Below are 21,618 nucleotides of genomic sequence, written 5' to 3'. Positions count from 1 at the left end.
TTTTTTTTTTTTTTTTTTTTTTTTTTTTTTTTTTTTTTAAGCATAAGCTCTGCTGCCCTCCATACAAAGTACATATAACTAGTTAGACTGAGTTTATGGAAACAAGGCTCCCACTGCTGACCAGTGCCGTGGTGTCTGATGGCACTGACTGAGTTCATCATCTCTCCAGCTGCACGTTACCATTCTGGATCCCATCCTGCTTTAGGAAATCTGAACTTGTTAAATAATGTAGGGGATGGCTCCATCCATTATAATATGGGAGATTTCTTTATAGTCTTAACAGTTTCATCAGTTCATTTTTAAATGTTCAACTTAGGAGGAAAAGCACTGATTTCTAAGAACACATTTAACTTAAAGCTAAGTTCAACCTTACAGTCTTTACTCAGGTCAAGTGAATTCTTCCTTTCAGTGTACCCACTTACCAAATATGGTATTCTTAAAGTCAAACATTAAGGGGCTGGAGAGATGGCTCAGTGATTAAGAGCACTGATTGCTCTTGCAGAGGACCTGGGTTCGATTCCCAGCATCCACACGGTGGCTCCGAATCATCCTTAACTCCAGTTCCAGGGGAATCTGAAGACCTCTTCTGACCTCCACAGCATTGCACGACACAGGTGCACTCACATGCAGGCAATACACTCATACACAGAAAATAAAAATTAAAAAAAAATTTTTAAGTCAAACGTTAAAATAAAAAGTCCAGTTTTCCCATGGCACTCTTCCCAGAATTCAGATGAATGGACAAATGCAGTGTTCGGAGCTGCACTCGGCTCCATTGTGCTTCCTGAAATTGTGTCGTCGTTGTTCACTGGCCCTGTTATAAAGGACCTCAGGCTATTTACCAAGTTTTTAAGTTGTGATGACATATAAGCTAAATTAAAATGGGACCAAAGAAAAATATGGGTGGAGACAGACTAGAGCCAAAAATAAAACTAAAAATATATACCATGGTACCAATGACCTGACTGCTAATGGCTACAGATACTACAGGAAACTTTCTAGCAGTCAGTTTTAAGAAGAAAGAAACTTAAAACTTCCTTTCAGTGCCCTAGATAAAAAGAACCCAACAATTGTCTGAGTGAGTGAGTTGCAACTGTTCTTTGTCTTTAGACAGACTTTTTTCTCACCAACTCATATAAAGAATATTAGACATTTCACAGCCCTCCATAGTAGGCATTTAAATAAATAAACGTTTGTTGAACAAATTATAGTACCTTTCCCTGTAAGCATTACAGGAAAATGTGGTTTTGGGGGGGGTTTGTTATTGTTGTTGTTTGCCAAATTGAAGGTGCATAGTTGATAGGAGGGAGCTGTGCACCAGGTGACCAGTTGACTGCAAAGAACATCCTAAGGTTACCGTTTACACCATCTGGGAAAGTGAGTGGGCTGTTCATGCTTCACTGGAATCTCTTAAGCATGCCAGCAGTCCAGATCAGGACTCTGTTGCAGGTGAATCCAGACCTCATTGTCTTAATTAATCCCAGAACATTCACAGACATAACAAAGCCTAAATGTAAGTCCTTGTCTCCTCTTGTCCTGAGGCAAGCAGTGCAAGTTTTCAAAGCAGGCCTAGGACATAATGTACATGAGTATATTAAAAGTACTGCATTGATTTCCAAAAGCTCTGTTCTCAGGCTGGAGGTGTAGCTCGGTAGCAGAGCACTTGCCTACCATATGTAAGGCCATTTTTGAGCTGCAGCACGTCAGGCTACTAATTTGGGAGGAGCGTTGGTGTCTGTCCATGTTCACATAAGTGTATGTGTATGGGTGCACATACACATGGAAGCCAGAGGCCGACATCACTGTCTTCTGTGATCACTTTCCACCCTACTTTTTGAGATAGGATCTCTAACTGAACCTGGAACTCATCAGTTCATCTTGGCTGGTTTACCAGTGAGCTCTACAGATCCACCTGTCTCTGGGCCCTCAGTGCTGGGGTTGCAGATGTGTGCAACTGCCCCTGGCTTTTACTTGAGTGCTGGGGATCTAAACTCAAAATTGCATGGTATGCACATTACTAGCTGAGCCATCGCTGTAGTCCCAGTTAATTTAAATAAAACAAAATTCTGTTCCTTCTGATTTAGTTCTTACCTTTAAAAAAAAAAAAAAAAGCCCTTAAGAACAAATACAACTAGATTTCAACCTGAATAAAATCTTCCTGATACAGTGTTCTGATAAACTTCTTGTCAAATGTACATCATAGTAACTAGAACCAAACTTGGAATTTATGTGATCAGCTGTTGCTGTGCATGGTACTAATTTAATTAATTGGCCTTAGGGTTCCTCTCAGCACCAGATTCAACCATATCATCATATAAAAAGGTTTCTGGTCTTAATGTTTGTAGTAAAACAGCATACCTGCAGCTCATCTAAAACTAATAAAAGATCAGATGGACTGAGGAGAAACTATAGCTATTTTTTTAATGAGGAAAATATACTGATAGGAAAAGATCCCTAATATACTATGAAATGAAAAATGGTCAGATGATATATGTTACTTCTGCCTTAAAAGGGGGGGGGGCAGCTTGGAGAGAAGGCTGCTCTTGCAGAGGACCCGGGTTTGAATCCCAGCATCCACATGGCAGCTAAGAACCATCCATAACTCCAGTTCCAAGGGAATCCAACACTGTCTTCTGACCTCCACAGGCATTTCATGACATGAGTGCACTTACATACATGTAGGCAATACACTCGGACACATAAAATAAAAATAAAAATATAATTTTCTTTTGGTCTTTTGAGACAGGGTCTCCCTGTAGCCCCAGCTGACCTGAAACTCAGTATGTAGACCAGGCTGGCCTCAGACTCAGAGATCCACCTGCCTTAGCCTCCCGAGTGAATAATAATTTTAAAAAGAAGGGCAAGATGTGGTGCACAGAGGAAGGAGGCAGAAGCAAGCAGATCTCTATGAGATCAAGGCCACCCTGGTCTACATAGCAAGTTCCAGGCCAGCTGGGACTACAGGGAGACTCTGTCTCAAAAAGACCAACTAAAAAGGAACAGAAGAGGCAGGGATAGTGGCAGTGGTAGGCTAGGGGATGGCTCGGTGGGTAGGAGTGCTTGCATGAAAGCAAGAGGACCTGAGTTCCAATCTCCAGCACCCATGTAAAAGTTGGATGTGGCCATGGGTATTGTTAATCCTATCTTGGGGGTGGGAGGAGAGAAGCAGATCCAGCCAGCATAGCCTAAAAGTCAGCTTCAGGCTCAGTAAGAGACCCTGTCTCAAAAACTAAGGTGGAGTGTGATAAAGGAAGACTCCAGACATCATCCTCTGGCCAGCCCTCTGCAGGTGCTCACATGATGTGTGCACCACACACACACACACACACACACACACACACACATATATTTAAAAAAGCAAATATATGTTAAACGCATTCCTCTCTAGAGAATAAGGTTTCAGGGGTCTCTTGCTTTGTATCATTCTTATTTTTAAAATCTTTGTTTTAAATACATATTTTGTATTGTGATTATCACCTACATTCCTCTTAACGAGGTGGGGAGGTTAGAAGTCCACTTGTTTTGGAAAGGGTGATAAAAGGTAAGGCAGGGTAACACCATAAGAATTTCGGTGTCCTTGGGGGCTGGAGAGATGGCTCGGCAGTTAAGAGCACTGACTGTTCTTACAAAGGACCGGGGTTCAATTTCCAGCGTCCACATGGTGGCTAACAACCATCCAGACCTCCAGTTCCAGGGAAGTCCAGTGCCTTCTTCTGACCTCCGTGCCCACTACATTACACACGTACAGTCAGTATACTCATACGCATAAAATAAAAATATTTTTAAAAGGAATTTCAGTATCCTTACATTAGAGAGATGGTAATATGGCATCTCTGTATTAGTTTGCAAGATGCCATAGACTGGTTGGCTTAAACAGGAAGATTTAATTCCTTGGTTCTGAGAGCTGAAAGTCCAAGATCTAAGATGTGATCAGGCAGATTCATTCTGATGCCCCTCTCTCACTGGCTTATGGATGGCAGAGTCTGCACATGGAGATGCTGCCTCCTCATGCCTCCTCATGTGCAGACATCTGTGAAGTTGGTCTCTGTCTTTCTCTCCCTTACCCTTGCCCGTATCTCCTCATCATCTTTGATAAGGATACCATTTTACTTTTAATTGCTTCTTTAAAAGCTCTGTCTCCAAATACAGGTGCATTCTAAGGTACTGAGGTTAAAACTGCAGCGTGCAGATTTTGTGAGGACACAGTTCAGTCCATAGCAAGCTCAGATATGCAAGAAGTGTGATCTTATTACTGTCCAAACCAAGACATTTTGAATGTTTTTGAAAGAAGGGCACTATTAATAATCTTTCCAGGACAAAATAAATATTAATTGGGATTTGTAGTCCCCTTGCTCACAGGATTGCTCTACGAATCAAAGAACACTTGGGCTGGAGTTGTAGTTCAGTGGTAGAGCATTTGCATGGTGTGTCTGAAGCCCTGGGTTCCATCTCTAGCACTGAAGGAAGGGGAAAAAAGAAATAGGAAAGGAGGGAGGAATGGAAGAAGGAAAGGAAATATCTTGACTGTACCACACCTAGCACAGTGCCTGACCAGTATGCACTCAGTAAGTGTTGGCTATATAAACTGAGCATGGTGACACATACTTGTAATCCCAGCACTGGGGAGGTAGAGGAAGGAGGATGAGAAATTCAAGGTCATCTTTGGTTACATAGCAAATTCAACCCTGCCTAAACCACCCCTCATCCCTCCAAAAGTTAACTACTATTTTAGCCCTTAGAACATTTTCAACTGCTTAGTCAGAAGATCATCCTCTTCTGTTGTGTGCATCAATGATTGGCTAGTTGGTTGGTTTTGAGATAGGACTTTTCTTTGCCATGTAGCCCAAGCTGGTCTCAAACTTGCCATGGTCCTGTGTCTTCCCTCCTGAATGCTGGCTGGGCAATAATTGGATATTTATATTCATCAGTAATTGGATATTTATTCACCTTCTTTAATTGACCCACTACTACTTCTCATTCAGTTATAGTTGATATAAAGTAAAAATAAAAATACTGTAGTTAAAAAATAAAAATACTATAAGGAGTGGTGTTGCATGCCTTTAACCCCAGCATTCAGGAGGCAGAGACAGGTGATTCTCTGTGAGTTCAAGGCTACCCTGGTCTAGATAGAAAATTCCAGGCCATCCAGGAAGGACTACATAGTGAGACCCTGTCTCAAAAAATAATAGTAATAATAGGGGCTGGAGAGATTGTTCAGGGTTTAAGAGTACTGACTGCTCTTGCGGAGGACCCAGGTTTGAATCCCAGCACCCACATGGCGGCTAAGAACTATCCGTAACTTCAGTTTCAGGAGTTCTGATGCCTTCTTTTGACTTCCAGGGGCACTGTACTACATGGGTGCACTTACATACATGCAGGCAGTACACTCATACACATAAACTAGAAATAGTAAATAAAATATTTTTAAATAATAATAAAAGGGGGCTAGAGAGATGGCTTAGCAGTTAAGAGCACTGACTGCTCTTATAGAGAATCTGATGTCCTTTTCTGGCCTCTGTAGGCATTGTATAGACATGGTACACTTATACATACATACATACATACATACATACATACATACATACATACATACAGGCAAAACACTCGTACAGATAAAAGATTTTAAAATCTTTTTTTTCAAATTATATAATGTACTCAGGCTGGAGAGATGACTTAGCAGTTAAGAAGCTCTTGCAGAGGACTCAGGTTCAGTTCCCAACACCCACATGGTGGCTAACAACTGTCCTTAACTCCAGTTCTGGGGGATCCTCTTCTGACCGCCAAGGACACTGCACATACAGGTGCACCTACCTACATGCAGGCAATACACTCATACACATAAAATAATAAATATTGGGACTGGAGAGATGGCTCAGCCATTAAGAGTACTGCTCTTATAGAGGACCCAGGTTCAGTTCCCAGCACCTCCATGGCAGCTAACAACCATCCTCAGTTCCAGGGGAGTTCAACACACTCTCTTCTGACCTCCAAGGGCTTTGTACAACACGGGTGCACTTATATATAAGATATGTACTTAGACATATAGATACTTATACATAAGATAATATACTTACACACACAAAAATAATTTTAGAATAATTTTTAAAGTATTTATTATTTTTATTTTATGTATATGAGTGTGTTACCTGCATGTATGTGAGTGCACCCGTGTCATGTAATGTCACGGAGGTCAGAAGACGGCTTCGGGTTCCCCTGGAGCTGGAGTTAAGGACGGTTCAGAGCCACCGTGTGGATTCTGGGAATCAAATCCGGGTCCTTTGCAAGAGCAGTCAGTGCTCTTAACCACTGAGCCATCTCTCCAGCTCCAGAAATAATTTTTAAAACTATATAATGTACTATGATTTAGATGGATTTGGATCTGTGATGGCAAATAGTTGTCTGTGAGGAAATTACTATAGCTCAAGTCTTTCTTTTGGTCTAGTTTTGGGGTTTGGGGGGGAGTTTTTTGGTGTTTTGTTTTTGTTTTGAGCCAGGATTTCACTGTATAACTCAAGCTAGTCTTGTGATCCAAACTTGGAAACTTCTTGCCTCAGCTGGAATTTTAGACATGTGCCACCATGCTCAACTCCTGTTGACCATTTATTTTTAAATTTAAGTATTTATTTACGTGTGTGTGTGTGTGTGTGTGTGTGTGTGTGTGATTTGTTTTATGGAGTGTGTGCCAGAGTGTACATGTTAAAGGACAACTTTGTGGAGTCTGTTCTCTCCTTTCCACCTTTATGTTATGTGGGTTCCAGGGAGAACTCAGGTCATCGGGCTTGTTTAACAAGTGTTTTACCTGCTGAGACAGCCCCTCTTGGTCATTTTAACATTTATTTCAGTAACCCAAACTTGCTCTTTGGTAAGCAAATAGCCAGAGTACAGTTTGAATGGTGTGTAAAGTAATAATGTTTTGGTGTGTTAACATCACTTTATGTTATATAGCAGTAATTAGATTATGATGGTGAGGCAGACCTGAGAAGAATGAGGGTAATGGTCTGTGAAGACAGGGCAGACTGTTCAAGGGCCAGGCGAGCAGTTTGATCCCTGTGGAGTTAATAAGTTACCAAGTAAGTTGTGATAAAGGCCCACAATTCAAAATAGTACAGGTGGCTCTGAAGACAAGGATCTTTTATTTATTTATTTTGTTTTTATTTTTTATTTATTTATTTTTTTTTGTCTTTTTGAGACAGGGTCTCCTTGTAGCCCCAGCTGTCCTGGAACTCACTATGTAGACCAGGCTGGCCTCAAACTCATAAAGATCCACCTGCCTCTGCCTCCTGAGTGCTGGAATTAAAGGCATGCGCCACCACACCCGGTGCAAATATATTATTTAAACAGCTGTGCAGTGTATTTAACTGTTACTAAATTCCAGTCACAATAGCCTGGGATCTGCTAAACCCAGGCCCTGAGATCTTATTTTGTAAACTGGAAGATATTACTCTTCCCAGCTTGATCTACTGTATAGAGGCTTCTACCTCATTTATACAGATTTCTGTGTTATATAGTAGTGACCCTCTATTGATCAGACAAGGCTTGGTTTTAGCAAGGTTGTTGGAAGTTTATGAGAAGCTCAAAGTCCCAATGAGAGTGATCCTTCTTCCATAGCACCTTGTTATACTGCCTAAGTCATCATCTCTGCAGCAACTCTTGTCAACTGGAATATTTAGAAAATGCACCACTACAGCAGGTTTTAAGTTAATCACAATTTAGCCCAGATAGCCAGGGAAAAAGTTTGTGTTTAGATTGGTTGTTTGATTTGGTATGGATTTTGGGGTTTTTGTAGGGGTTTGTGGGGGGCGGTTTGGGGGGGGTTCTTTTTGAGACAGGATCTCCCTGTAGCCCCAGTTGGCCTTGAACTCACAGAGATCTGCCTGCCTCTGCCTCCCCATTGCTGGAATTAAAGGTGTGTACTATCACATCCAGTTCCACCCAGTTCCACAGGGTTTGTCTCAGAACCTGGAGCTCAATCAGTTGGGCTAGGTTGACTGAATGATGAGTTCCATGAATTTGCCTGGTTCTATGCCCCACCTCACACCCATCCCAACACTGGAGTTACAGATGTAGGCCACCATACCTGGCTTCCAAACATGGCTTCTAGGAATCTGAACTCGGGTCCTTGTGCTTGCACAGCAGGATCTTCGCCAGCTAAGCCATCTTGCCAGCACCTTTGAGCAGTAGTCTTTATCAGTGTGACCTAGTTCACATTTATCCAACACCTCAATAACAAAACATGTTCTTATTTAACATGCATAAAATATTTACTAATATTGAATGTATTGAAAGACATGCATGAAACAAGTTGCAATATGTAACATTTGTGATCTGTAATCTCTATTGTCTCAGGCCACCATACAGAATACCAACCATATAGACTAGGTGGTATAGGTATGTACCTTCTCAGAGTTCTAGAGGCTGGAACTCCAAGATCAAATCTGGCATGGGTAGTTGTTTGCAAAGTAATTGGGTCAGTTATTGTCAGCACCAACATGTATAAGTTTCATAATTCTGTGTTCTTGCCAGGTCTGAAATATTATGACTTTTTTATTATGGACATTCTCTACTCTAGTGCAAATGCTCATCAGATAGATGATTTGCAGGTATTTTTCTTGCATCATGCGGGTGGTCTTTTCTGTTGTGTGTTTCGTTTTTTTTTTTAATTGTGTCCTTTGAACCACAGCCAATTCTAGTTGTTTGTTGTTGTATTTAGACTCAGCACATCCTTTCTGAAGCAGCTGAATGGCATGTAAAAATCTCAATTTGCACTCAATATTTCTCCTTCTGGGTTATTAGCACAAGAAAGGGCATGGGGTACATCTGGAAGCTTGAACCACATTTGAACTCTTAAACTGACACAGTGGAAGAAATGTAGATTATTTTTTAGATGTGACAACAAAAACTATTTTTCATAGTTCCAACGAGATCTTCCTTTCTCTCCTAATATCTTCGAATTTTAAAATTCTGTTTCATGACTGACTTTGATGATTTCTTTCTTAAGAGAACTAAAACTTACCTATTCAATTTTTCCCCACAGGTCTCTTAATATGGACTTTGAAAATCAAGATAAAGAGAAAGACAGTAGCAGTCCTTCTGGGTCTTTCAATGGCAACAGCACCAATAATAGTAAGGCATTTGTGTCAGTTAACTTGGCTCCATGTAGTTTCTGAAACTTGTTCTATACCTCCAGTTAATCATTTACTGGGATTCGTTTTGGTATAGCAATAAAACCTAGTCTGTGCTATGATCTGTCAAATTTTTTATGTTCCAAATCTGAATTTATGGATTGCTCATATACAAGAAACTTGTGCTAAAAGCTTACTTCTGAAATTGTTTCTTTTTTTCTTTTCTTTCTTTCTTTCTTTTTTTTTTTTAATTTAACTTTCTTTCTTTCTTTCTTTCTCTCTCTCTCTTTCTTTTCTCTCTCTCTTTCCTTTCTGAGACGGGTCTCCCTGTAGCCCCAGCTGTCCTGGAACTCACTATGTAGACCAGGTTTGCCTTGAATTCACAGAGATCTGCCTGCCTCTGCCTCATAAGTGCTGGGACTATAGGTGTGTGCCACCATGCCTGGCCTGAAATTGTTTCTTAAAACTGGGGTAGATTAGTATCTACCTGCTTATGACTTCATTTAGTTTTGTTTTTGGTTTTTATTTGGAAGGGGGGATTCTTTTAGTTTGGCTTTTTTGAGACAGGATCTCAAGGTGTAGCCCTGGCTGGCCTGGAACATGATACATAGACCAGGCTGGCCTTGAACTCCCAAAGATCTACCTGCCTCCGCCTCCTGTGTGCTAGCATTAAAAGTATGCACCACCATGCCCAGCTTCATGTAGATACTTTGATGAGGCTGGTAATTTTGTATTGATCATAGTTTGATTCAGTGACTGTTAAGAGAGGGCTGCTCTAAGTACTCACAAAAGGAGGCTTTAGGAGTGTCACTCCTGATATTTAAGATCTTAGAAGAGTATCTGTTCTTTGAAAGAAATGTGTCTATAAACAAAATACAGTTTTTTCATACAGTAGTTTATTATTTCACATGTAAAATGAAGTAATGGGATTCAGCAGTTAAGAGTACTAGCTGCTCTTCCAGAGGACCCAAGTTTAGTTCCCAGTACCTACATGGCAACTAACAACCATCCTTAACTCCAGTCCCAGGGGATGTAGGTAAAACATTCATATAAATAAATTTTTTTAAAAAAATGAAATGCTGGGGGCTTTGCCATGCAGGCATGAGGGCCTGAGTTCCAATCCCAAGAACCCTTGTGATAAACTGGCACGGTAATATATCTGTAATCTCAGCACTGGGAAGGCAGAAACAAGAGGATCTCTAGAGCTTGCTGACCAGTGAGGCTTGTAGAATCCGTGAACAGGAGTTCAGTGAGAAACCCTGTCTGAGAAAATAAGTGTAGAACAATAAAGACACCCAGCATCAACTTCTGACCTCCTCACATACATGCACACAAAATGCTGTAGTGTAGTTGAAGCTAGGTGTATTATGCTACAGAGGGATGCTTTTGGAAGTTCTCGTCAAGAAATTCCAATGGACTCTCATATGAACATTTGAAATTTGCCCTGCTCTTTTTTCTAGTTCCTTGTCTAGAACTTGTAATGCTAATCTTTACTTCTTCACATTTCCTATTCACCAGTCAAGGATTTTCTTTTCCCCTTACAGATTCCCCCTACAGATAAGAGTTATGCAATTTGGGAGTCTTTTAGATAGATCCTCTGAAGGGGTACCCCAATTGCCTCACCCTGCATCCCTATTCAGCATGGAAGAAGCCAGAGTGGTCTGCACCCCGATTTCCTATCCGCAAGTTGGGTAACCTCTTCAGAGGATGGTGTGATAAGAATAGGAGGTAGGAATTGGCTAGGCAGTTAGTGTAAAAAGACCCCAAAGAAAAGTAGTCAATTTCTTGGCTAAAAATCAAAACATCAATTCCCAGCACCTACACGGCAGCTACAAACTGTCCTTAACTCCAGTTCCAGGGGACTCAAGCCCTCTTCTGACCTCCGTGGCATTGCACAACACAGGTGCACTCAGATACATGCAGGCAGTACACTCGTATACATAAAATAAAAATAATAAATAAATATTTTTTTAAAAAAAAAAAGAATAGGAGGTAGGAATTGGCTAGGCAGTTAGTGTAAAAAGACCCCAAAGAAAAGTAGTCAATTTCTTGGCTAAAAATCAAAACATCCTTGGGCCTCTTAGCAACATACTCCATTCCAAAGGCCAAAAGTGTTGAAAGTATTTGGGAGCTCTTATCTAATCCTTAAAAGATTTTAGGGTTACCTCTTCAGAGGGAGGAATGTTAGAGTAGCAAAAAGAAAAAAAAGAGTACATGAAGTTATCAGAAAAAAATGATGGGGAGATATGGGAGGAGTTGGAGGGGAGGGAGTGGTCATGGATTTGATCAAAACACCTTATATGCTTATATGCCTGTATGAAATTCTCAATAAATTATTATTTTTTAAGTATTATGCTAAGGAAGGAAGCCAAGCACTACCTATTATAGAGTCCATATATGTGAAATGCCAAACAAAGTATATCAAGACCAAAAGTGGGTTACTGGTTGCCTGGACCTAGAGGTGAGTAGAAGGATGACTGTGTACTCAGGGATCCTACTGGGGTGATAGAATGTTTAAAAACAAAAAACAAAAAAAAAACTTCCAGTTATGATCAGCCATGGTGGCACACACCTTTAATCCCAGTACTCAGGAGACAGAGGCAGATCTCTCTGGGTTCAAGGCCAACCTTTTCTACATATCGAGTTCCAGGCCAGCTGGGGTTACAGGGAGACCCTGTCTCAAAAAAGACCCCCCCCCAAAAAAAAATTGAACTATGCTGATTTTTATAGTTCATGAGTTTACGAAAAGAAAATACTGAGTTTTATACCTAAAGTGGGTAAATTTTTATGGCATATGAATTCTATCTCAATAGTTTATTTGTAGAGAAAATATATGATGTATTTTTATAGAAAGAATTAAGTCAGAAATAAAGAAACGTAGGGGCCAGGGATAGAGCTCAGCAGTATAGCACTTGATTGCATGTGTGAGGCCCTGGGCTTGATAATACGAACAAAAAGATGCTGAGAACCTGCCTGTTTGCTCAGTATTTTAAGAATATTTTTTCCCCATTGCTCAATATTTTTTAAGAATATTTACATATTTTAAAAATACAGGGGCTGGAGAGATGGCTGAGAAGTTAAGAACACTGGCTGTTCTTGCAGAAGACCTGAGTTCAAATCCTAGCACCCACATGGCAGCTAACAACTGTCTGTAACTCCAGTTCCAGGGTATCGAACAGTCTCTTCTGTCCTCTGAAGGCATTGCACAACACAGGTGCACTTGCCTACATGCAGGCAATACGCATATGCACATAAAATAAAAGTAATAAATTAAAAAAAAATTGTTTTGGTCTTTTTGAGACAGGGTCTACCTGTAGCCCCAGCTGTCCTGGAACTCACTATGTAGACCAGGCTGGCCTTGAACTCACAGAGATCCGCCTGCCTCTGCTTCCCGAGTGCTGGGATTAAAGGTGTGCGCCACTAAGCCCGGTTTATAAATAAAATATTTTTTAAAAAAAGAATATAAATATACAAGAGCAGTTCCCTCCATGGTGTTTAAGAAGTGCTAAGAGTTTGAGACCTAGCAACCCCCCAGAATAATGCCAGAGATAAAAACAGAACAAAGAAAGCCAGGTGAGCAACAGTGGGCTTTTCTCGGGAGAATAATGAGCTTGAGTTGAAGCAGGGACCATGGGTGGGTGGAGCAGTCCTCCTTCCAGACAAAAGGAGAAAGTGAGTGTGATCCTTAGGACTGCTTAAGTCACCACCCAGGGAGTGAGGAATTCTGCAGACTAATGAAAAGTCAGGTATTGGAAAACCATGGATGTTAGTTGAAAAGAGATCACTTAATATCCATTTCCACACTCTTATTACTAGAATATTCTGTCAACCAAATTGTACTTGCCCAGTTTTTATTCCAGTCAATGATTTCATTGTCCCTAACAGTGCAAAGTGAGCATAGTAAAGACAGGTAAAATTATTTAAATATAATGAATCTTTCCATAAAGTGTCGACAAAATTTTGTGTAAGAAATAAAATTCCTTTTTTGGTCTTTTTGAGACAGGGTCTCCTTGTAACCTCAGCTGGCCTCTGAAATTGCTTTGTAGACCAGGCTGGCCTTGATCTCATAGAGGTCCACCTGCCTCTGCCTCACAAGTGCTGTGAAGTATAATTCTATACCAGTAATGACTAGGAATTAGGTTAAACCCAGGGTAAAATCTGACTTTCAGATTAAATTATTGCATAGCAGGATAGCTTCTGTCAGCACTTAAAGCCAAATCACTTAGACTCTTGTAACCTATTCATAAGTCCTGTCTTATGCAACATATATGCAGATGACATACTTAGGAGAAGAATGTAGTGTATGTGTAAGTGCTGTGTAGTGTGTATGTGAGTGTAATCTCATTCTGAGCATACAATGGAAAGACAGTACATTAGTTTTTATTTCTTGTTATTTATTGGTCCAGAGAGAGTCATACACCTGTTTTTAAATGGTCATTTTCTTAAATCTACCTCCTTTTTTGTGCTAAATTATAAATTAGAGACAACTTGTGTTTCTTTGTATCTGCACTGAGCCACAGATGCCCAAAGGGACAGGACAGATTAGGGTGGAATGCCATTCTCTTCATGTAATCAGGAGAACACTGACAGAGAAATGGCCACAGCAAAGAAGGCCAAGTTGAAAGGATAATGTGCACAACAGGTAACATTCAAGAATCCAAGAACCAGGGCTGGAGAGATGGCTCAGCAGTTAAGAACACTGGTTGTTCTTGCAGAAGACCTGAGTTCAAATCCCAGCACCCACATAGCAGCTAACAACTGTTTGTAACTCCAGTTCCAGGGGATCCGACAGCCTCTTCTGACCTCCGTGGGCATTGCATGACACCAGTGCACTTACCCTACATGCAGGCAATACACGCATACACATAAAATAAAAACAAATAATTTTTTTTAAAAAATGAAGCACAGGAGGTCATGTGGGTGCCAAAGAGATTGAAGTCCTAACCGACCAGCAGCAGTGCACAAGAACTGAGGGAAGGTTCTGTGAAGAGGAAGGTGAAATTTAGTGCAAAGGAAAATGTGACCAGATGGGGGTTCTGTAAAAGACTGCAGTTGCGTATTTCCAAAATACTCATTCAAGGAATTTAGGGTCGGGGGTAAGATTAGGGGACATGTAGGTAAAAGCCACCGTCCTGGGTGGAGACTCAGAATAGGGTTTGCAGACTGCACGCTTTGACTGTTGGGAATTACTGAACTGTCCCTGATTATAAAAAAGAACCTAGAAGTGTGTTAAGTGACAATAGGGTTAGAATGTGTCTCACACTAAAACATCAAAACTTACCAATTGGAAGTTGTCACTTTATAATTTCCTATGAGGTTCCTGGTATATAACCTACCAAAGAATTATCACTTCAGGTTATGGTAGTGCCCCCACATGTCAGCAGAGGGGGAGTAGAGCAGCCCTTCTAGAAAGTACAGCACTTGGCTCATTAGAAATCAGGAAAATGAGGAGCTAGAGAGATGGCTTGGTGGTTAAGAGCACTTGCTCTAGAAGATGACTGGTTCGTTCGGTCCCAGCACCCATATCAGGCAGCTAACAGCTACCCGTGATTCCAGTTCCAGGGATCAACACCATCTGTATTCCCCGGGCGCCTGTATACACATGGTGCACATGAACTCACATAAGCACACACAGGTACACATACATGAAATAATGATGGTAGTAACAATAAAGAAACCTGGAAAATGAAACCCAGACCCTATTAAAATAGCACTTTGCACCTACCAGAATAGCTTGTTAAAAACTTGAGCTTGGATGTAGACCAAGAAAGAATCCTCTTGTGCTACTTGAAAGAGTGTATGTGGACACAGTCACTTTGGAAACAGTTTAGCGTTATCTACTGAAGTTGATAATGGGGTGGGCAGGACAGAGAGATGGTGGATGGACCAAAATTTCTAGATTCCAGAGGCAGCCTTTTATGCCACTTAGCTGGTTGTTCTCTCTCAGAAGAGTGTACTTTGGCTTTTCCTTTTGTATGTACTAAAAAATAAACCTAGGACTATTTTCTCTCAATGCCCAGACATGAATTCTCCCCTAGAACACAAGGACTGTCACAGCTGCCATGCTTGGGATCAGAGAATTCTCAAATAAGGATCACCCTATAACACAAAGATAAGCCATAATCTCCGCATTTGAGTGACTAAAGTAGGAAGACTGCAAATTTGAGGCCAGCCTGAGCTAACAAAGTGAGACTGTCTCCAAAAAAACAGTGCAAAGTAGAATTATTTGTAATAGCCAAAAATTGAGAAGTAACCTAAATATCCACCTTAGAGTAGACAGATATTAACATATTTCATACAGTGAAACCAAGTCCATATAACAGCATGGGTGATTGTTATAAAATAGTGTCAAGTGAAAGAAGCCAGACACAAAAAGTACCTGCTACATAACTCTATGTATGTAAAATTCAAAAAGCAGGCAAAATAAACATTAGCATTTTCAGCATGCCAGCTTTGGTGGAAAAGTGAAAGCTTGTGCTGTAATTCCAGCACTTGGATATGTGAGGGAATGAGTTCAAGGCCATCCTGGGCTTACATAGCAGGACCCTGTCTTTTTAACAACAAAACCAAAAAGCAAACAAAAAGGAAATCGTGTTCTTTGTGATGACATTAGGTTAAGTGAATCAAGCCAGGCACTTTTTTTGGTCTTTTTGAGACAGGGTCTCCCTGTAGCCCCAGCTGGCCTGGAACTCACAGGGATCTGCCTGCCTCTGCTTCCCGAGTGCTGGGATTAAAGGCGTGCGCCACCACACCCAGCTTGGGGACCCTGTCTTTTAAAAACAGTACACATATACATACATAAAACAGTTGTAACAAAAGTTGTAAAAGTGGAGAGTTTCCTTCCAGATCCTCTCTGCCCCCCCGCCCCAGTCTTGTTCTAACTCCTGATGCATGTAAAGATTACACACCTGGGCACACATATAATCAGTCCTTCATTTAATTAGTATAAAATTAAGATAAAGAAAAAAAAAACCACATAATTCCCCATTGCCTGACATCATGAAGTCTATTAACTTCAGTATAATTTTCTTGAACTATGAAGATTGATGGCTATACAGTTGGAATCCTCTTTATTAGCGAAGAATGCACATTTTAACCTCTCCACTTAGGCTATAAAATCCATAAGTGCTAGAATGACTTTCTTTTAATCCCTCCTGTTGCTTAATCTATAATAGGTATTTGGTAAATATTTAGTCAAAAGTTACAAAGTCAGTAATGTAGCAGTTGTCAGTAACACCCTGGTGTTACTCAGTTTCTGTTCCATAACAGGATGTATATTTTACCTGTGGCTATGTTCACTGAATAGCAGAAATGATCTCGTGAGCTGGGCATGGCAGCTCACTTGAGAGGTAGGGGCAGGAGGGTGAGGAGTTCAGAATCCCAGAAAATTGGAGGCCAGCCTGAGCTACATAAGACCCTTTCTCAAAAAAGATTTGGGGTCTGGAGAGATGCAGAGGTTAAGAGCACTGACAGCTCTTCCAGAGGACCTAGGTTTGGATCCCAGCACATACATGGTAGCTAACAACTGTCTGAACTCCAGGGGATCCAGTGCCCTTGTCTGGCTTCCATGGGCATTGCATGACATGGGTACACTTACATGCGTGTAGGCAAAACACTCATAAAATAAAAAGGTAGAAACAATAATGATGTAATTTTTAATTCTATCTTCTTGCCTTTTTCTTAGGTTGATTTGGCTTTTTTTTTTTTTTCCCCTGGAAACAGGGTCACCCTCTAGCCCCAGCTGACTTGGAACTTACTATATAGATAGACCAGGGCTGGCTTTAGTCTCACAAAGAGCTCCCTCTGCCTCCCCAAATTAAAGGCGTGCAGCACCATGCCTGCAATTTTAGCTTTAAAGATAATGCAGTTGGATGTGTGTAAGTCTTCACATTGTGGTTGCTCTGTTTATCCTTGCTCTGTTTTGTTTTTAAATCATTGGAGTTTAGCTAAAAATTGCTAATTAGTTAGCCCCTTCCTCTGTAGGACTCTTATCACTAATGTTCTTAGGATGTGTGGGACTGCAGCTGTATACATTGCTTTAGGTAGCACACTGCCAGAAACTGAAAAACTTCACTTGCCTTGTCATCTTGTCTCCTGGTTTAAAAGTGGTGATTTCAGAAAAGAAAATCTGTCCTGTTTATTATTCCCAAATGGCTCTTTCTGTTCAGTTTTGTTTTAGTTAAACACATTAAGCTAAAATTTAGGTTTATTATAAGCACATCTTACATAGGCTAGTTCTTTGTTCTGACCGCCATCTAGTTTTTCTATTCATATTTTGGTTTGGGAGGACAGACTCTAATTAGACCAAGATGACCTTACAGTCACTCTGTAGCCAAGGATAACCTTGATTTGATCCTCCTGCATCCACTTATGTGTTGATATTCCAGGAGTGCACCATGCTCTCCGCTGAGCTAACTCCTGCTGTGTTTTACAGAAGCCAGCAGGGTATGGGCATGTTTAAGGATGGTTGAGTAAAAATAAAAGATTCCTGCTGGGTGTGGTGGCTCACACCTTTAATCCCAGCACTTGGGAGGCAGAGGCAGAGGCAGGCAGATCTCTGTGAGTTCGAGGCCAGCCTGGTCTCCGTGGTGAATCCAGGACAGCCAGGGCTACAGGGAGACCCTGTCTCAAAAAGACCAAAAAAATTTCACCTCTCATAGGCTCACAGGTAGAATGAATTGTGTGCTTGCCACGTACAGAGGCAGTGCTTTGATAGGCTGTGACTTCAAGTTAAGATCTAAGAAAACTCCAGCTGTGAAAGCAACCCAAGTAGGTTCTGAAATGTCTGACCTCATCTGTTAGGTTCCATGCCTGGAGAAGCTAATCCACCTCATCCTGTCATAATTTATAATTTATGCAATAAATTATGAACCTGGAACAATAGTGCATGCAAGTGGTGCCTGTTTACTAGTATGTGGTTGATATATCCTGTTTTCCATCTTCCAGGTATCCAAACGATTGACTCCACCCAAGCTCTGTTCCTTCCCATTGGAGCATCCGTCTCTCTTCTAGTAATGTTCTTCTTCTTTGACTCAGTTCAAGTAGTTTTCACAATATGTACAGCAGGTAATGAGCTTCTCTGTCTGTTCTTAGCATACTAAAAGAAAAAAAAATCACATTTGAACAAATCATTGTTCAAAAATTCTGATTTTTATACCATGCAACTCATAAACCATGAATCTTCATAAATCTGTTCCAAATCTGAAGGAGAGGCAGGGATTTGAAAACTCATGTGCTTGAATGACATCATGTGGCTGTGGCTGTTTTACTGGCAGTAACCCAGAGGTCCAGTTAGGCACAGTGGCCTCTCAACAGCCTCTGCCATTGTCCCTGCAGATAACAACATTGACAGCCAATCCAGGTCATTTAACTGTCAGCTTTCTGTTGTCTTTTCAAGCTGAACAATGATGGAAATATAGAAAAAAATTAAACTCTAGAAAACCTGTTTAGGGATCATCTGCTACCCTGATTTATCTTTTCTTACTTTGTTAAGAGAGAATGAGAAAAATCTACCCATGTCTGAAATCAGGTTTTTGGTTTTTTTTGTTTTTTGTTTTTTGTTTTAATTAAAAAAAAAATTGAGTCTGGGTATTGTGGTACACACCTTTAATTCCAGTACCCGGGAGCCAGAGACAGGTGGTTCTCTGTGAAATTGAGGCCATCGTGGTTTATATATTGAGTTCCAAGCCCGCTGTGGCTACAGGGAGACCCTATCTCAAAAAGAGGGAAAAAAAATTGGTTATCTGTACAGTAGTAAAGAAAGGCTTCTCTGGCTGGGCATGGAGCTCAGTGGCAGAGAGCATGCATGAGGCCTGGGTTCCATCGCTAACACCACCAAATGGGGAAAAAGATTATCTAGGTAATTTTTCCATTTCTCAAGAAAAATATGTTGAGAAATTATTTTCCATGAATCATGCCGTTTTTCTTATAATTGGTTAAAAAAAAACAATTAAAAGTTAAACATATTTTCTTTCCCTAGTTCTTGCAACAATAGCTTTTGCTTTTCTTCTTCTCCCGATGTGCCAGTATTTAACAAGACCCTGTTCGCCTCAGAACAAGTAAGTACTTGGGAGTTTCCTCTTAAGTGGTTTTGTGCGTTTGCCTCATACATTATTAGAAGCCAGAGTTCCCGGTTTGGACTGCAATACACAAATACTGGCGATTGGTAAATGAGATGTTTGACCTCACTGCTTTTAAAACTAGAACATAGTAACCCCTTTTGCACCTTTTCATGGGAGAGGAAATGGAAACAAATCTTAGGAAGTCGGAATCATTGCAATCTGCTTCCTGCTGAGATTATAGAAGTTTTGTTTTGATTCATGTTTTCACTCCTGCGCTGGGGAGTCGTGGAGTATGGGAATAGTTGTTGAATTCAGATGCTCTTTGCCTTTCTTCTCTGGTGACCTACATACACAGCCATTTTGGTTCAGTGCCATCATTCACACGTTAACTGCTGAAGCCATTGCTCCATAGAAACAGTGTCGTGCTAACAGAAATGGCACATGGGAACCAGTCGCTTGTGGCAGTTGATTTTCTGGAAATTAGTGATAACCAAATAGATTTTTCTGTCTTACAAATATTTATGTCCTCTGCTAAAAGAATTGAATTAGTGCCTTTCTTCATTTTATTTCCCTCTTAAGATTTCCCTTATACTTAAGCTTCACAATAGACTGGTTTTGTCATATTAAACTTTTTTTTTTGGTCTTTTTGAGACAGAGTCTCCCTGTAGCCCCAGCTCTCTTGGAACTCACTGTGTAGACCAGGCTGGCCTTGAACTCACAGAGATCCGCCTGCATATTAAACTTTTAAATACCCATGTTGCTAATTTGGTTTAAAAAATAACATTATTAAGCCAGCAAGAGGTAGTTCATGGGGTAAAAAATGCTTGTCAAGCAAGCCTGGTGACCTTGAGTTTTTGGTCCTTGGAACTCATGGTGGGAGGAGAGAACCGTTCTACTCCAGAAAGTTGTCCCCTGATCTCCACCACTTCCATCATCGATGCACAGGTGCATGCGCGCTCACACACAACAGTAAATGAAATTTAAAGATTTTAAATGTGCCAGGTGTGGTAGCACACACCTTTAATCCAAGCACTCTGGAGGCAGAGGCAGACAGATCTCTGAGATCAAGGTTTGCCTGGTCTCTGGAAAGTTCCAAAACAGCTGTGGCTACAGAGAGACCCTGTCTCAAAAAGACCAAAAAAAAAATAAATTTTTTTTTAGGTTTATTAGCAAAAGGGAGCTGAAATACAATCCTGAGTTTTTCATACCTTACTCCAGAGAGGCCTGGATCTCTTAGCTTTCCAGGTATTCAGGTCTTCCCTACCATTTTGGTCCAGCCATTGTGAACTCTAATGATGAAGAGACAAAGAAGCCTTTGGTTATAGAATGCATGTACCCCTCAGTCCAATAAATGTGTGTTTTCCAGGATTTCCTTTGGTTGCTGTGGGCGTTTCACTGCTGCTGAGTTACTGTCCTTCTCTCTGTCTGTCATGCTCGTCCTCATCTGGGTTCTCACTGGCCATTGGCTTCTTATGGATGGTGAGTAATACATGACAGATTGTGATTTTACTTAATACACTTTTTGTTTTTTGTGACAGTGTCTCTCTGTAGACCCAGCTGGCCTGGAACTTGCTATGTAGACCAGGTTGGGCTCAGTCTCACAGACATCCGCCTGCCTCTGCCTCTGAAGTGCTGGGATTATATCTTTTATAGATTATAGGATAAACTTTGGGTTGTGACCCCATATGAATGTTCAAGTTGCAAAAAATAAAAATTGACAAGTGTAAAAGGTTACTGAACATGCAGTGACCAAAAATTAAATCAAAAATCAAACATGTAGTATATCCAAGATGTTTCTGCAGGACTCAACCATGCTGTATTGCATTCCTTCACCAAAGCCTTAATCACTCAAGCCTTGATGTCTATACAAACTTCGGAATACTTCTGCTCAGAATCAAGACTGTTGTGTATGATAAATTGTGGTGTTTTTATTCTGCATACAAAATTTTCTGCTCTTACAGAATCAGTGTTTTAAAAATAGAAAACAAAAACTTTCGATGTTTTCCTACTATCATTTCTCAACATGTAAATATCAAATTAGTATAGCTTTGGATTTTATTATAAAAAGATTTTATTTTAGCCAGGCGTGGTGGCACACACTTTTAGTCCCAGCACTCGGAAAGCAGAGGCAGGTGGATCTCTGTGAGTTCAAGGCCAGCCTGGTCTACATAGTAAGTTCCAGGACAGCTGGGGCTACAGGGAGACCCTGCCTCAAAAAGACAAAAAAAAAGATTTTATTTTAAAAGTTACTGTTTGAGCTACTGGATCAATTTTCATTTAAAAAAAAAAAATCATTGAATAAATTTTGGCTTAGGATTAAGACAGAATTTCCAACAACTTCTAAAATGGTCCTAAGCACACTTCTGGCGTTTTCTATTAACATATTTACGGGAAGCAGCATTCTCAAAAGTGACGGTTATAAAATCAAGATATCA

General features: G+C 40.6%; 1 protein-coding gene across 1 annotated transcript in view; it reads left to right on the top strand.

Annotated features, from left to right (window-relative positions):
* The window catches only part of Sppl3 (signal peptide peptidase like 3), a 143,174-nt gene that overhangs the window by 96,973 nt on the left and 24,583 nt on the right, over window positions 1-21,618 (top strand). Inside the window, exons 3-6 of the mRNA XM_008840682.3 lie at window positions 9,035-9,123; window positions 18,069-18,188; window positions 19,102-19,180; window positions 20,550-20,662. Of these exons, the coding sequence (XP_008838904.1) occupies window positions 9,035-9,123; window positions 18,069-18,188; window positions 19,102-19,180; window positions 20,550-20,662 (401 nt within the window). The remainder of the gene's footprint in view (window positions 1-9,034; window positions 9,124-18,068; window positions 18,189-19,101; window positions 19,181-20,549; window positions 20,663-21,618) is intronic.

The sequence above is a fragment of the Nannospalax galili genome, unplaced genomic scaffold (assembly GCF_000622305.1).
Source record: "Nannospalax galili isolate Female #2095 unplaced genomic scaffold, S.galili_v1.0 scaffold911, whole genome shotgun sequence".
NCBI lineage: Eukaryota > Metazoa > Chordata > Mammalia > Rodentia > Spalacidae > Nannospalax > Nannospalax galili.
The sequence above is the reverse complement of the archived record's forward strand: the minus strand, read 5'-3'. Positions and strand labels throughout refer to the sequence as shown.